At 36.3% G+C, this 15,433-nt stretch overlaps 1 protein-coding gene across 1 annotated transcript; it reads right to left on the bottom strand.

Annotated features, from left to right (window-relative positions):
- Positions 1–9,730: 9,730 nt before the first annotated feature.
- LOC145003869 (phosphatidylinositol/phosphatidylcholine transfer protein SFH12-like) lies at positions 9,731–14,801 on the bottom strand. The gene is made up of 13 exons (XM_078962774.1): positions 14,637–14,801; positions 14,228–14,297; positions 13,741–13,993; positions 13,531–13,630; positions 12,545–12,811; positions 12,009–12,086; positions 11,825–11,926; positions 11,681–11,730; positions 11,495–11,594; positions 11,323–11,409; positions 11,117–11,203; positions 10,505–10,993; positions 9,731–10,248 (listed from the first exon to the last, which is right to left on the bottom strand). Exons 2-13 carry the CDS (start codon positions 14,256–14,258, stop codon positions 10,162–10,164), a joined length of 1,731 nt encoding a protein of 576 aa, XP_078818900.1. The 5' UTR covers positions 14,259–14,297; positions 14,637–14,801; the 3' UTR covers positions 9,731–10,161.
- Between the last annotated feature and the right edge of the window lie 632 nt (positions 14,802–15,433).

The raw sequence follows: 15,433 nt of genomic DNA, 5'->3' as shown, positions 1-15,433 counted from the left end.
ATATGTCCTCTTTTTGGTGGTGCCACGTGTGTGGCTCACATTGTGCCACGTTACCCCTTTTGTGGTAGCATCCTGTCGACTTCTAAACCTCGTAACTTTCTCATACGAGCTCTGTTTTCAATGTTCTTTATACTCACATGTAGGTAAACTCAAGATCTACAACTATCTTCTTGACTCCGTCGACTAATTCTCGACCAATTTTAAATTTAACAGTAGGAGAAGAGTAGACTGTTAAATGACCGTGAAGAATTCGTAACTCCTTCATACAGACTCCGTTTTCATCTGTCTTTTTACCGTTGAGTTCCTATTAATGAGATCTTCAACTCTCCTTTAGGGAGCGTAAGCCAAAAACTACTCGAACTAATATTCGAATTCCAGGTTATACACTACTAAGCCGAAACTTCGAAAAATCATAACTTCCTCATACAAAGTCAAATTTGGGCGTTCTTTTTATTGACGCTCTCGGTTTAACGGACACTACGACTTTCATTTAGATTGCTAAGGCTAAATATCACTATATCATAAATTCACTATTTACGCTTCCCGGTGCCGTGACGGTTCCGTCGCGAAACTTCGACGGATCATAACTTCTTCGTTATAACTCGGATTTTTGGCATTCTTTATATCCCAGGAATCCTTATTTTGATGACTACAAATTTATGTAATAATATCAGGCTTATCTCACACTTTAATTTTGATGCTTATTTTTATTCTTTATTTATTTTAAATTTATAAATAAGTAATAAGCATATAAATGCACATAATTCACATAATACTCAAATAATTCATCATTATTACTTCAAAAATAGTTACAATAGTTGAACTAGACTATTACATCATCTACTAATGCTTAGCCCTGAAACACGAGCATTACACTTCTGTCCCCCTTAGGATGATTCCGTCCCGGAATCATGCATCAACAAACAGATGTGGATAGCGACTCATCATGTCACTCTCTGTTTCCCAATTGAGATTCAGCCCATTCGTATGTTTCCAACGGACTAGCACTAAGCTGACCATCTTGCCTCAGGCTCTTCAATCAACCTTTTATTTTCATCCATTCTTAACTCTGAGATTGGAATTATGTCGAAAACTTCTCTCGTGAACTTCCTCAAATATCACACATGGAAAGTGTAATGAATACCATCTAGTTCTTCGGGTAATTCGGGCTTGTAAGCTTGGTTTCCAACTCTCTGGAGAACTTTCAATGGTCCAATAAACCTTGGACTCAACTTTCCTCATTTCCCAAACCTTATAAGTCCCTTCCACGGTGATACTTTAAGCAATATGGAATCTCCAACTTCAAATGTCATCGGTCATCTTTTCTTGTCAGCATAGCTCTTTTGAAGATCCTGAGCTGCTAACATCCTTTCCCTGATCACCTTCAACTTCTCAGCACTCTCATGGACTATCTCAGGACCCATAACCTGCTTCTCTACAACTTCAAGCCAACAAGACGGCATACGACACTTCTGTCCGTACAAAGCTTGATAAGGCGCCATCTTGATGCTCGAGTGGAAACTATTGTTGTAGGAAAATTCTACCAGAGGTAAGTGCTCGTCCCAGTTCCCTTGGAACTCCAAGGTATATGCTCTCATCATATCTTTCAGTGTTTGAATCGTTCTTTCGCTTTAACCATCAGTCTGGGGATGGTAAGTTGTACTTAAACACAATTTTGTACCCAATTCCTCTTGTAGACTTCTCCAAAACCTTGACGCGAAACGACTATCACGATCTGATACAATTGTCAGAGGAACACTGTGAAGTCTTACCACTTCCTTCACGTAAGCGTTTGCAAGCTTATCCATAGACCATCTCTCGTTGGTTGCTATGAAGTGTGCACTCTTAGTGAATGGAAGTGTTGAATTTGGTACCATAGAAGGAGGATTGAGATAAGGGGAGGAGTGAGACAGACGATTGCATCTTGAGGTTATGATGCATCGTTGTAACACCACCTGCCATGGAGAAGCTGGTGAAGACGAAGATGAGAGCATGGGGTTATACCTAATGAAGAAGAAGAAAAAGAGTAGTATGGTTTGCGACTCATATCATGTTTCGTTGTTGGTGAGTCTCATTTTTTTAGGAGAAGATAAGACAAAATAACCCCACAGTCGTTCCTTCGTTTTGATATGAAATGATGGCTTCCGCCTTCGTTTCCTTCTAATCCGCCTTCGTTGTCTTCTAATTTCTATCGGGTTTGACTTTGATATCCCATATTTAAAGGGATAATAAATATATTAATTATCTACCATAATTAATTAGGCAAAGATTGCTATAATACCCTCAAATTATGTATTTAATTATTTATTTTTTCCTAAATTCCTATTGGTGCAATCATGCACACAATAGTTGTAGGAAACATTTGAACCTAACTCTCTCTCTCTCTCTCTATCTCTCTTTCTATATATATATATATATATATATATATATATATATATATATATATATATATATATATATATATATGAAAGTTTATAAGAATATATATGCAATTTTTTATGGTTTACTTGTCGGTTTTCCATCACTGGAAAATGATCATAAGATATTCACTTACAACTGTTGACATAGGAGTAATGTGGATAGAAAAAAACATTTAGATTATATGTCTTTTGATGAAAGTTAATTTAAATATATTCCTACTTATTCCTCATATTCATCTTTCTGTCAATTTTAGATTATATGAAGTATAATAAAAAATTATTAATTTAATTAAATATGAGAAGTATCACAATCTTAAGTGTATAGATAGAAAAAGTAGAATGATATTTGATTTCCTTGTAATAAAACGGTATGGTTAGTGTGGCATCTTTGATCATATTAATATGAATTGTATTTTATATTATCATTCTAACTGATTTTGTGGTTCATTACAATCGATATTGCCTCTGTTTGCATCCCAAGACCGCTAACCTTGTTATTGATCAATATGAAAAGCTTTTTTTTGTCGGGTGATAATGGTTGAAACCGAGCTTAAAAATTAGGGTTGTTAACTACATTGTTCTTGTAGTTTGGTTTTCTCTCCTTTTATCATTATATTGATAGATTCTTCAAATGTTATTTTCTTAATTCAGTTAACAAGAACGACCTTATTTGCTACTTCACACTTTCTTCCATAAATGCCATTTCACATTACAAATTTGTATTGTATATTTTATGTATTGAAATTGGGTAGGGACCTTTTCATGATGGAGACTTTTTCAAAAAATTGGGGTACCATGATTCGGGTACCAAAGTTTATAGCAGATTGAGAGGTGGCCACATGGTTCGAGTACCATGACTCGTAGCGGTTAGTGCTTCTAGTTTTACCAGTTATTCCGTTGTGATTGGTTAGACTGAGATCATATGTGAAGGTGTATAGGGCCAAAGGGTCGGGTTGAACGAGTTTTAATGGAGCGTACCTTGAGAGGGAAATCAAGTTAGTTTCCAAGGGATTTTTGGTGAGATGCCAGTTGGAGTCGCAAGACTTAGGGATGAGTAGAAGATGGTGCTTTATGGAGGATTACGGACTGAATTGAGCAATTGGATGATAGAGGAGATGTCACTTTCTATGACCAGAGTGCACTATTTTCATTTCTTCTGAGAAGTAGAAGAGATAATGATTTTTTGATTTCCGAGCTTGGGGTCAAACTCTGTGGGGTAGCATTGGATGCAATCTTTCACTAGAGTATCTGGGCAGTATGTCTACCACAAGGTAGTATTACAATAAGAGAGGATCATCAGTGGTGACTGAGTTAATCAAGGACCAGGCTATGCCCTATTTGAGTACAGTAGGGCATGTGTTAGCAGCGATGTCAGGAAATCAAGAGGAGCATTTCAGGGCAGTGGCTTTCGTTGCCTAAGTTATGTGTTGGTTATGAGAAGTGATGTCTCTTGCTTTTATGATTATTCCCGCGTTGGGAGGAATTCGCGACTTTTGGTCAGAGACAAGATATTTAGAGATTGTTTGGTTCCATTGGGAAGGTCCTTGAGCGTTTACGTGGTACGTTCCAAGTGTTAAGTGTGATATACCTGGTAAAATAGTCTGTGGAGTAGACTGTAGGTATGCCAATTAGTGATGGTTCGAACCCTGAGTGGGGGAGGACTGAGTATTTTATTATGAAGATCCGAGATTTATTCAGGTACTGTTAGAAAACTGGTAATGTAGATCTGCGGTGCGGACACGTGAGGCCCGGGTTATTAGTGATGAGGTGAGATGATGTTCGCAAATGTTGAGTTCGAGGTGGTTGGGTCGCTGAGTTAGGGTGTAACATATGATATTGGCGGGTATAGGTATAGATTGTGATATATACTCTAGGAGGGGCAGCAGTTGAATGATCAACCAATTGCAGAGTCCGTCTGAGTAGTTACATATAGATGTTGATCAGTAGATGGTGGAGGCTTGGATTTTCATCAGCATGTTTTTAGTCGATGACGAATTCTTTCGTGTTTCAATTGAGAGTTGGAATATTCTGAAGTTACATGTTGCGTGAAATGAAGATTAGTTATGAGATTGTGAGTGGCGTATCAGGTGTCTACAGTCCCAATGGGAGCCTTTTCATCTAATTGACTTTAAGCGAGATTATCTAAGAATGTGAATTGCAGCGAGGGAAAGTGTTTGGACATGGCAGTTGTCGTCAGGAGTAGTGATGCATAATTTGGGTAGGTGTGTGCACATATCTATATGGGACCACAGAGCATGAGTTAGTGAATACAGTGTGGTGTCGACATGAGGATGAGATTGTGGGGTGATAAGAGGGTGTTGTGATACTGCAGGGAGCCGTAGTATTCACCAGTCAGCGAAAGAGTGTTGTGATACTGCGGGGAGCCATAGTATTCACCAGTCAGCGATAGGGTGTTGTGATACTGCGGGGAGCCATAGTATTCACCGGTCAGTGAGAGGGTGTTGTGATACTGCGGGGAGCTGTAGTATTCACTAGTCAGCGAGAGGGTGTGGTAATACTGCACGGAGCCGTAGTATTCACCAAGCAGCGAACGAGAAGCGTTGTGAATGTACGGGGAACCATAGTATTCACTAGTCAGGGTATGACACAGGGGAGTTCCTAAGCTTGTGTAGACTCGTCAATTGAGTATGTAGGATCATAGTGGTTGAACCAAGGGAGAGACCGATGTCTCTATATTTGTCAAAAATCATTATATTTTGAGTTGAGTCGTGGTTATCGCAACCAAAGGGAATTGGAGAATTGGTTTATGTGTGGATTGCGAATCTTGGGTCATGAGTTGAGTACTAGATTGGGATTGAGTTATTCCAATTCTGTTGTTGAATCTGACTCTAGAGCTTGAGTCTGGATTCGTTTATGTGTTTAGTAGGAAAGATGAGGTTTTAGATTTGTAGATGGGTTCATTTCGAGAAGTATTGTTCTCCATAAGATGTATTAGACTAGAGTGAGTTAGTTCGTCGGTATGGGAAGAACCATGAAACACATAGAATCAATGGTTGGTAGACGACAGAGGTCGAAGGTGAGACGATTTCATATAAGTTGTAGTATTTTCTTGGGGTAAAGTGAACTATGTGACTTGTGTGTCGTAATGAGATGATATAGCTATTGTGAACAGGAGGGTTGTAGAGTCATTTTATTAGTTGTGCAAGGGGTAGCCCTAGGAGGTTCAACCGTTGGGTCGGGAGCTGACCTGGTACTTAGACTTGGAGTGTTTTATCCAAGTCTGTTATTCGATGAGCAATTATCAGGGTGATATTCTGCATGGGCGGTCTATCGATGAGACAAACCACTATAGTTTCTAGTTCTGAAGAGTTAGAGCAGGTACATCCACGGAAAAAGGGGTCCGTCCTTCTTAGGCTTGGGAATTTCTATTTGTATTCGGATGTCTTGGGAGAAGGATCGTTGAATGTTAAGAGATTTTCCAGTTGTGCTTCTCGGGTTATTTGTTTCGATCTATACGAAGAAAAAGAACAATTTCAAGGGCGAAATCTAATTTAAGTGGGGGAGAATTGTAACATCCCGTTCCAGATTGTTTTGTGATTTAAGGCCCGTGGGCCTTAATCCGAGTATGATAAGGTTTTGAGGCTTTAAAGAAGAAAGTTTTAGGCCCTTTTAGGATATCGGTAAGGTAGGTTGTGTGATAAAAGAGTCCGGTTTGTGCTTTAGAGCCCAAATGTATTGTTAAAGGCGCTGGTGCGGGGTTTTCATGAATTTTGGATCGGAGTTCAAGTGGGCTTCAGGAGTAATAAAGTTGATAGAAGTCTAGGGCTTCTTGTTACCTTTTCGTGGATATAAGGATCAATCAAAATGGATTTATAACAAAGAAGTTATGGCCTTCATAAGTTTTGTGGTTGCAGGCTTAGCCGAGTACACTAGGCGTACACAAAGTGTACGCTGGGCGTACTAGTGAAGAAGGAAGTATGTTGGGCGTACTTTGGAGTATGATGGGCATATTGACAAGGGGTGGTCGTGAATGTTCTTCAAAGTACGTTGGGAGTACCATATGTACGTTGGGCGTACGCCAATCAAACCTGAACCCTATTTTAGGGTCTTGGACCCTATTTAGGCTCCTTATATCATAAGCTAACCCTAATATCTTCAGCCTCCATCCCTCTAAACCTTAGAAATCTACCCTAAGCCTCCATTTGAGTGATTCTTGAGCATTTTGGTGATTTAGTGATTTTTGGTGCATAGTGTGGAAGAAGGAATTCCTTGAGGAAGCGTTGCTTGGATTGGAGCTTGTGGATCCAAGCCATAATCATGTTGATCTAGCTGCAGAAAGCATAATGTTTGAATCTTGGTGGCTTTCTCATGTGGATCTAATGGGGTGATCACTTGTTATGTTTCGCTTTTGAAGAAGAAGGAGCTTTGAAAGAGAATAGCTTGAGCACCTAGCTTTTAGATCTATGTTCTTCTCTTGTTGGTGCATCTTTCAGAGGTATCAAGTTTTGAACTTGCTTATTGCTATGATAGTTTTTGTTTTGGGTCCATTTTAGGATTTTTGGTCCCAAAGCTTGAAGCTTTATGAGTTGTTGAACTCCAGAGCCTAATATATGTCCCTTTGAGTATATTTAATGGTGTTATATCATAAAAATCCAATCTTAAATGTTGGAATCAAGCTATTCATGAGATAGGAGGTTTTTGAGATAAGGAAGTGAGTGTTTTGGGTGTTCGTGGCCTTTCCACCCATGCAAAGACTTAAAGTCACTGACTTTATGGAGTAAGTGCCATTAGGGAGTCCAGATCTGGGGTTTGAGGTAATTTCTTAATTGTTTAAGACCAAATGAGTAGAAAGAATGAATATGGGGAGTATGCTGAGCGTAATTCATGTACGCCCTGCGTACTGCCCAGTGTCCCCGATGGCCAATATGGATTCGTGAGTACGCTGAGCGTACAAAGAGAGGTACGCATCACATATCCTCACTGTGGACTTTTGGGCTAAGTCTAATTTTGGGCCTTGAGTGTTGGGCCTGGAGTTTGGACTTGTTGTTATAGAGTCTTGGACCAGAGGATTATATATATGTGCTTTGGGCCCTTGAGTTGGGCTTGCCATTATATATGAGAGAGTTGGGCCACGGGAGAGCCCATTTACTATTGGCCCTTGGTGGGCCCAATGGTTTTTAGGTCATTGATGGGTTGGTTAGTGGACTACCTTTAGACCTAATGAGTGAGAGTTGGGACTTAGTTCCTAATTGGGATAATTGTGGGTTTAGCACAGAGTTAGAGGCCGGTGCGTAGCAGTAGTGTTTATAAGGGTTTTTCATCATCCAAGGTGAGTCTTCTCACTATACTTTACCTAGAGTGGTAATTATGTGTGACCATTGGGTCTTATATGCTTGCTTCAGACATGCATTTTCTGTGTGATATGTGTTGTGTGCTATATTATGTGATACTTAGACCGGACCAGAGGGTCCAATGAACTATGAGACCGGAGGGTCCTCACTTAGACCGGACCGGAGGGTCCAACGAGCTGTGAGACCGAAGGGTCTTAACCAGACGGGACTGGAGGGTCCAACGAGCCATGGGACTAGAGGGTCACAACCATACCGGACCGGAGGGTCCAAAGAGCTGTGGGACTGGAGGGTCGCACTGAGACACATAGATCGGAGGGTCTTATGGAGTTATAGCCTTGAGTGGCTTATGTGTTGTATGTGGTATATTGGGGAACTCGCTAGGCTTCATGCTTACAGTGTTATGTGATATGCGTTTCAGGTTTTCTCAGGATCGCGGGAAGGCACCAGTTTAATTGTACACACTAGAAAAGGAGTTATGTTTTGACGATCATGGAGTATTAATCAAACAATTATGGAGTTGTGTTTTGTAAATTAAATTAATGATATTTTTGTGAAATGTTTTACGAGAATTATATGATTTTAAAATGAAAAACAAAATTGTTTGAAAATTTACGATGTTACATTACGCATAATGTACTATAACACAAACAACAATACATTTTTGGGTTTGTACTGCTTCCTCATGTTGATTACTGAACGGTTGAGGCAGATTACTCAAAACTTTCTCTTCATTGATGACGAAGGTATGCAACCCGAATTCGTAATGAGATGGACATTCATCATCTAGATGAACCTCGTAGATGTACAGTGCGCTACCAACGAGGTCATAATAGAAGAAATAGTTCAAATTCTCAACCAAGATTCAATGAGTAGTAAAGCATGTTTATGTTTTATTGTGTTGTAATTTCATGTTGAGTTGATCTTGTATTTTCACGTGTCATTTTGTACTTTGATTTCTAAATTTTAATAATGTAATATTAGATATGTGTTTTCTTATTTCTTATTATTTCAATATTAAATATTAGTATTAATGAAAATGTATAAATGAGATATATTTGGTATTGAAAACTAATAAGTGTTAATTATAAATTAAATAATATATTTACGCCAAATATTATTAAAGTTAAGTATTTGTACAAAATACACATCAAAAATATAATAGGATGTAGTCGTAACATATTTGATAAAATAAGGGTCAATGTTGTTATAAATTAAATAATATATTTATGCTAAATATTATTAAAATTAAGTAATTGTACAAAATACACATAAAAAATATAATAAGATGTAGTAGTAACATATTTCATAAAATAAAGGTCAATGTTGAATATTCTAAAAGACTATTTTTTAAATTTGAAATATATATATATATATATATATATATATATATATATATATATATATATATATATATATATATATATATAAAAAGATGGTAGTAACATTTTTTTTTACAAAAGGTTATAATTATAACATACTTTTATAAGACAATGGATGAATGTTGTAAGTTATAAGGCAACGTAAGTGTCAATATAATATTTACGTATTGTATATATAATATTTACGTATTGTATCGGTAGGCCAAAAACCCCATTTCTACAAAAACATTTAAAAAAGCCCCTTTCTACCAATCTTATGAAAACAATCTCCTTTTTTGCAAAAAAAAACTCGATCGTGATGTCAATAGGAAAACCGTAACAAAAAAAAGCAAAACAAGAGGTGAGTGGCAGCCAGGACTTGCTTTCAATCTCTCATTTGTGTAATAAACATGAATTTTCTCTTCATCATTATCATTGAGAATAGCCCTAGAAATTTTGTCCAATCCAGTCTTATTATATGTTATAAATGAAGTTTCAAAGTAGGTTTGTTCTAAATATCACACATGAGCATCTTGGAATAAAACCTTATAATCATATTACATCGTATAAATATTGTTAAAATATGAATATTTTGTAATAGAACACAAAAGAAACTTGTAAAAATTTGTTGGAACAGGAGTAATACAAGACGTATCAAGATTCCTGTAATATTTCATAGGTTTATAAGAAAAAAACACACTTAAAACTTAAGACGAGAAGCACCATCATTTGGCCTCCCACTCTCATACTTTCTTTATCCCGTAGATACAAACAATGTATAAAGAATTCCAAACAATGTCAATAAATAAATACTTATACACAACCTTCCAAATCGCAACAAAACAAACCTTCATAGATAAACATGGGCTCAAAATCAACAACAGCACAGGGTTATCACATTCCTTCCCTTCCTACGATCGCTTCACATCACAATACTGATACTTCACAAACGAAAAAACCTCTTCTTCTTTTTCTTCTTCTCAAGGTATGCCATAACCTCGCGTTGTTGACAAAGTGATTCCTCCAAAGACTGAAAAAGATCATAATTATGAAACATTTATAAAGAATACTTCACAAACGAAAAAACCTCTTCTTCTTTTTCTTCTTCTCAAGGTATGCCATAACCTCGCGTTGTTGACAAAGTGATTCCTCCAAAGACTGAAAAAGATCATAATTATGAAACATTTATAAAGAATACATAAATATGAGTTTATAACTCCACAAACTTGACTAGGAGGGCATTCACATCTTTTGCACAGACAATAGTTCGATAAACGTCTCTATACCAGATGGTAGACATTACACAATACACAGTATAAAACATAGTACACAGTACACACCTATTTTGATGTGTTATGTTATGTTGTCTTTTGTCCTGTCCTAACTTGTTTTGTAATATCATGTCTTAAAGTACCTTTCGGGTAGCAACAAGCTCAATTTCCAAAGCTTCAACGCGTGACAAAGCCTTATTAAGGATTTCCTCTTTCTCAGGGGGCATTTGGTTTGGTTGGTTGTTGAGGATGATAACTTTTTCCTCCAACTCTCCCACGCGCTTCATCACTGAAAAGAACTCGGCAGCTGAGACGACAGGTGGCTGCAACTTGTAAGATCCTGGCTGTTTTTTTACCATGTTATCATCATCATCATCATGGATGCCAATAGAGTAAAGTGTGGCATTTGTAAGCCTTTTGGGCATGTTGTTTGTCATACGGACCATGGTCATAACTCCCATCACCAATGTCATCATGCCACTAAAAAGGTGGTTTCCTATTCCATCAGGTGAAGAGATAGGTTTGCGAGCATCATGGATTGGATAATAAATAGAATCATCCATAACTTTGTCAACCATAGGTATGTGGTCATCTGACTTTTCTACCCTTGGTTGGTGATTCTTCACCAAGTCCTGCAAAATCAACTCAACAACAATTACACTAAGAAAAGTTTTAAAATTTGACTTTAGTAGTATGGAATTGGACTCTGATTCCGATTAAGTACTATGGAATTAGGCGAACCAAGTGCCACTTACTTTTTCTTGCGATGAAATGAGGCTTGGTTTCTTGATGTCCTCTTGCTTTTTGGTAGATTCAAGGTCTTTGTTGGAAGCAGAGCTTTTCTATTGATGAAAAGGAGATTAGTTTCTACTTACATGGAACCAAATACGAGGTGGAATGGAATTGAATTCCAATTACAACAAAAAAGTAAATGATAATACATATTGATGAAAGAAAATACCATGTTTGCAGATTGGCAATCTTCAGAAATTGTCTTCTCTTCTGGGATTTGATTCTTTGAACATTTGTGTTGACCATTATGGACCATCTACCACACCAAAATTAACACCACATTTAGCATTTATAAAAATAGATACACGATTTTTAATTAGAAAGGAAATTACATAACTAACCTTCATGATATCCGGGTCTTGCCATGGGCCCTTGTCTGATCGCATGCAACCACCTTTATCAGCACAGTTGCAAGTTCCACCCAAGAACTCTGGAAGTTGACTACTCACAAATAGGAAAAATAAATATTTACATATTATCTAAAGTTTATATCCACGAAAGATTATTTTATGAAACTATAAAACTACCTAGCATCAATCATTTCCAGAAGCTGGTTTTGGAATTTGCTTCCCAAAACCTACATGTAAATAGAGACATTGACTAGTCAACCCAACGATTTTTTCACAAAAAATGAAGTTCTCTTTTAGGTCAAAAAGTAAGAAAGAACTTACATGAATCTTAGCAGTAGTCTTTGGATCAAGGAATGATTTGACAGTGCTCCACAACATCCTAAACCCGGTCCCCGCATTGACAATGTACATTCGACATAGAGTCTATAAAAGGAAAACAAATTTATAATAAATTTGTGTAATTAAAACCTCTATTGTTTATTTTTTGTTATTAGAAACTAAGTACCTCAGGGTAGTTGTTTCCATCAATGTTCTGAAGAAATTGGATAAGCTCCCTAGCATTTTTGTTCATGTTTTTTAGTCCCTGATCCATAAACCACATAAAAAAATATACAATATTTAGCAATTTTTGCATTTTGAAGAGGTAAATTTTAGTATTACAAATAGTGGTTTCAGTATATGTTATTTATGTATAGATAACCACGATGATTATTTTTTATCTAATGGATTTAGTAAGACCAAGACTTCAAGTAGGCTATATGTAAGTATTTTTTTTCTTAATAGAGAAAGAACAACTTAACAAAACAAGTTAAGAAAATAATACTTTTCCCATTAACTCCTATATTTTTTTTTTTAAATTGACCTCATTTATGTTTCCCTTCCATGGTGTGCCATCATTTTCCCAAATAATTCTTTAAGCATTTATTATCTGGACAACATTTTACTTACCAATCCTTCCATTTTGCAAGTGTGCCTTTATTTTCTTAAATATTTTTTAAACATCATTTATCGAGATAACATTTTATCCAAACTACAACTTACCACTCCTTGTACATCAAGTATGGTGGTGCTTTGATCAATGTGCTTTTTGGCAGCGATAGAGCAAGCTGGGAATTTATCAATAAACGTCCTTTCAAACTCCTTTACATGGTACTTAACATAACGCTCGAGTGTTGTGACTTGCATGAGTTTGGTAGCATCGACTCTACCAAGTTGTTCAATATAAATAGGTCTTCCTTCCTTATCAACCCCATGGTGTCCTTGAGGATAGTATTTAAAAACATCCTCTTTTTCTTGGAAATCAAAATCCTAAACAAAAAAAAAAGATTCAAATAATTAGATTGTCGCATATAAGTTGCTTTTGCTACACGGGATACAACTACATAAAAAGGGATTGACAAGGTTCTTAGGGCTATCTTTAATAATGAAGATGACGAGGGTATTGAGGTCTTTTGCAAGACAAGAGATAAAAGTGAGTCCATATCACATGTTTTTGGGTTGCACCAAAAATTTGCAATTTTGTTTTATTGACATTTGTCCTAGCTAAATGCAATACAAGAACCTTTATTCATGTGGTTTGCTAGACAATAGATCTCAAAGTAAGTCTTTATCCGATCTTTTTGGATGCAACACAAAATTACAATTCTAGTCACATCGACATTATTGTCGGCCCCAATCCAATGAAAATCAAACGTGATACAAGACCGTCTATTCATTTTTTTACAAGATGAGACATCGTGAGTTGGTTCCGTCACATCTTTTTGGGCAAGACAATTTTTTTTTTTAATTTTTTTATAACATTGACATCAGTTCTCAGACCAATGCACAACAAACGTGATACAATACTATTTGTTCATTTTTTTTTTATTTTTTTTTTTTTATTTATTTATTTTTTCAAGATATGAGAACGACAATGAGTCCATGGTTAAACCTTTTTGAGTGAAACAAAAGATTGCAACTTTTGTTAGGGTCCCATTCCAATGTATAAAAAACAGGGTTATAGAGCCGTTTTGAGATAACATAAGTACCTCCATGATTGTGTCTGTACCATAATCCTTCCTCCATTTGATCATATCAGCCCACATTTGTTTAGTCTTTTCAATATCAAATTTCCTTGCCTTCAAAAATCTGTTTCATCAATCACCATGTCAAAATATCACCCATTGTTAACTACAATAGTAGATGAAAATTATAAACCGTATACCAAGAACAAACTCAAAAGGGATTATTCTTATAACCTTAACATCATGTGGTAATCATCATGTTTTGTGGGTAATAATTCTTCCAAGATCAAAGCTTGACGAAAAGCATCAACTATTTTCAATTCTTCCGCATCATGTACATGCTCAACAACAGACACAACTTTCCCATTTTTCCTGCTTTTCTTGCCAAAAGAAGTCCTTAATTTGTTGGAGGCATTTATCGCCCTTTGCTTAAAGGAAAGCTTATACTTCTTCTCCTCAGAGTATTCATTGTCGGTTTTTCCTAAACCTGTTGAAAAATCGTAACTTCATTTCCAAAATTTTCAGGGATATGCCATTGAGAATTCAAAGATTCTATGAAGAAACGGGTATCACAATTTCTATCTTATATTCGTATAGCACTTGTTCCTATGTTTGTTCTACGTTTCTAACTCAATGGATATATCTTTGACAAAAAGTCAAACATGGATCCTACAAAGAAGATATGAATAGAGAAGTGAAGAGTATTGGAACAAAAATATACCGACAATAGGTCCAGACATTCTGGAACTCATGATTGCTGCCGTTTTGAATTTGAGGCCCTTGTCAAATGCCTACACATGATACCAAATACACATCAGTTTAAATCTAAAGAAGAATCCATATGCTAATATATATACTCCATAATATTAGGATCATCAGAAACTAGAAATTCGAGTTAAGATGATAACCAATACTAAAATTTCTCTTTAACTAAACATTAAAAAAACAATACAAATTCATCACTCGGGGTTTTAAACTGTAATAGCAACTACAAAACGTATATAAACAAACCAAAAAACCATAGGAAAAACCAAAACTAAGGAGTTAAGGAAAGTAGAGCTTAGAAAAACAAGTGATGATTTGAGCTAGAAGTGAAAGAGAAGTAACAAGCTCATAGAAATGGAACTTACAGAAATTATGGCAGGACAATCGATGAAGGAGAAATGGAGGTTGTTTTAATATCTCATCATTCAAAAAAGCAAATCATTAAAAAATTAATCACCGTCCAATCGATCATGTAGAGAGAGAAAGAATCTTGTGGGGAGGAATATATTTGATTTTGGGAAGTCTTCTTCAGTCGACATGATCATATCTGTAATTCAAGACATGGCAGCCACTATGAATGTGATGTAGACATCTCTGTCATGACTCATTTATATTTTTATGTGTATGCGTGTCCATGTATTTTTGTATTTATGTGGATGTATGTTTTCTTAGCGGAGAGAGTGCTTCCCCACATAGCCCTTTTTTACACGGTAACTAACTCAACTACTTTAGCGATCAAATATATATTATATGGAATTAGGAACTTAAAGAACCAACTTTTTGAATTTTATTATTAAAGGTATCTTTGTCCTAACTTTTAGAAATTAAAACTCGTTCATATTATACATTCACACTAACTATACAATCCCAGCCACAGCTACCATACACGCTGCCGTAAACAACCGTTGCCAACGCCACCACCGCCAACAGTAGCTGCCGCCAACACCACTGACTACCAACAACCGTTGGCGAGGATGTTCGAACAGTCCTATGACAATGTGACAACCGAGACAAAAGCATCACTGACCACCGCTAGGAATTAACGTATAGATTATAATAAAGAAATATATTCAATTACCAAATAATATCATTACGACAGATAGACACAAAAGTAATGTGTGAAAAACAGAGTCTTATAACAAATAACAATAAGATTAACGTA

This window comes from Lactuca saligna, chromosome 7, assembly GCF_052625555.1.
Source record: "Lactuca saligna cultivar CGN05327 chromosome 7, ASM5262555v1, whole genome shotgun sequence".
Taxonomy (NCBI): domain Eukaryota; kingdom Viridiplantae; phylum Streptophyta; class Magnoliopsida; order Asterales; family Asteraceae; genus Lactuca; species Lactuca saligna.
Note: the sequence above shows the minus strand (reverse complement) of the source record. Positions and strands in the feature narration are given on the sequence as shown.

Bases quoted from the DNA above. Each gene is read 5' to 3' on its own strand.
- LOC145003869 (XM_078962774.1), bottom strand. From the start codon at position 14,258: ATGAGTTCCAGAATGTCTGGACCTATTGTCG. The intron at 13,631-13,740 runs GTTATAAGAATA...TTGATGAAACAG, and splicing joins GATTACCACATGATGTTAAG to ATTTTTGAAGGCAAGGAAAT. The intron at 11,731-11,824 runs GTAAGTTCTTTC...ATTTACATGTAG, and splicing joins AGACTACTGCTAAGATTCAT to GTTTTGGGAAGCAAATTCCA.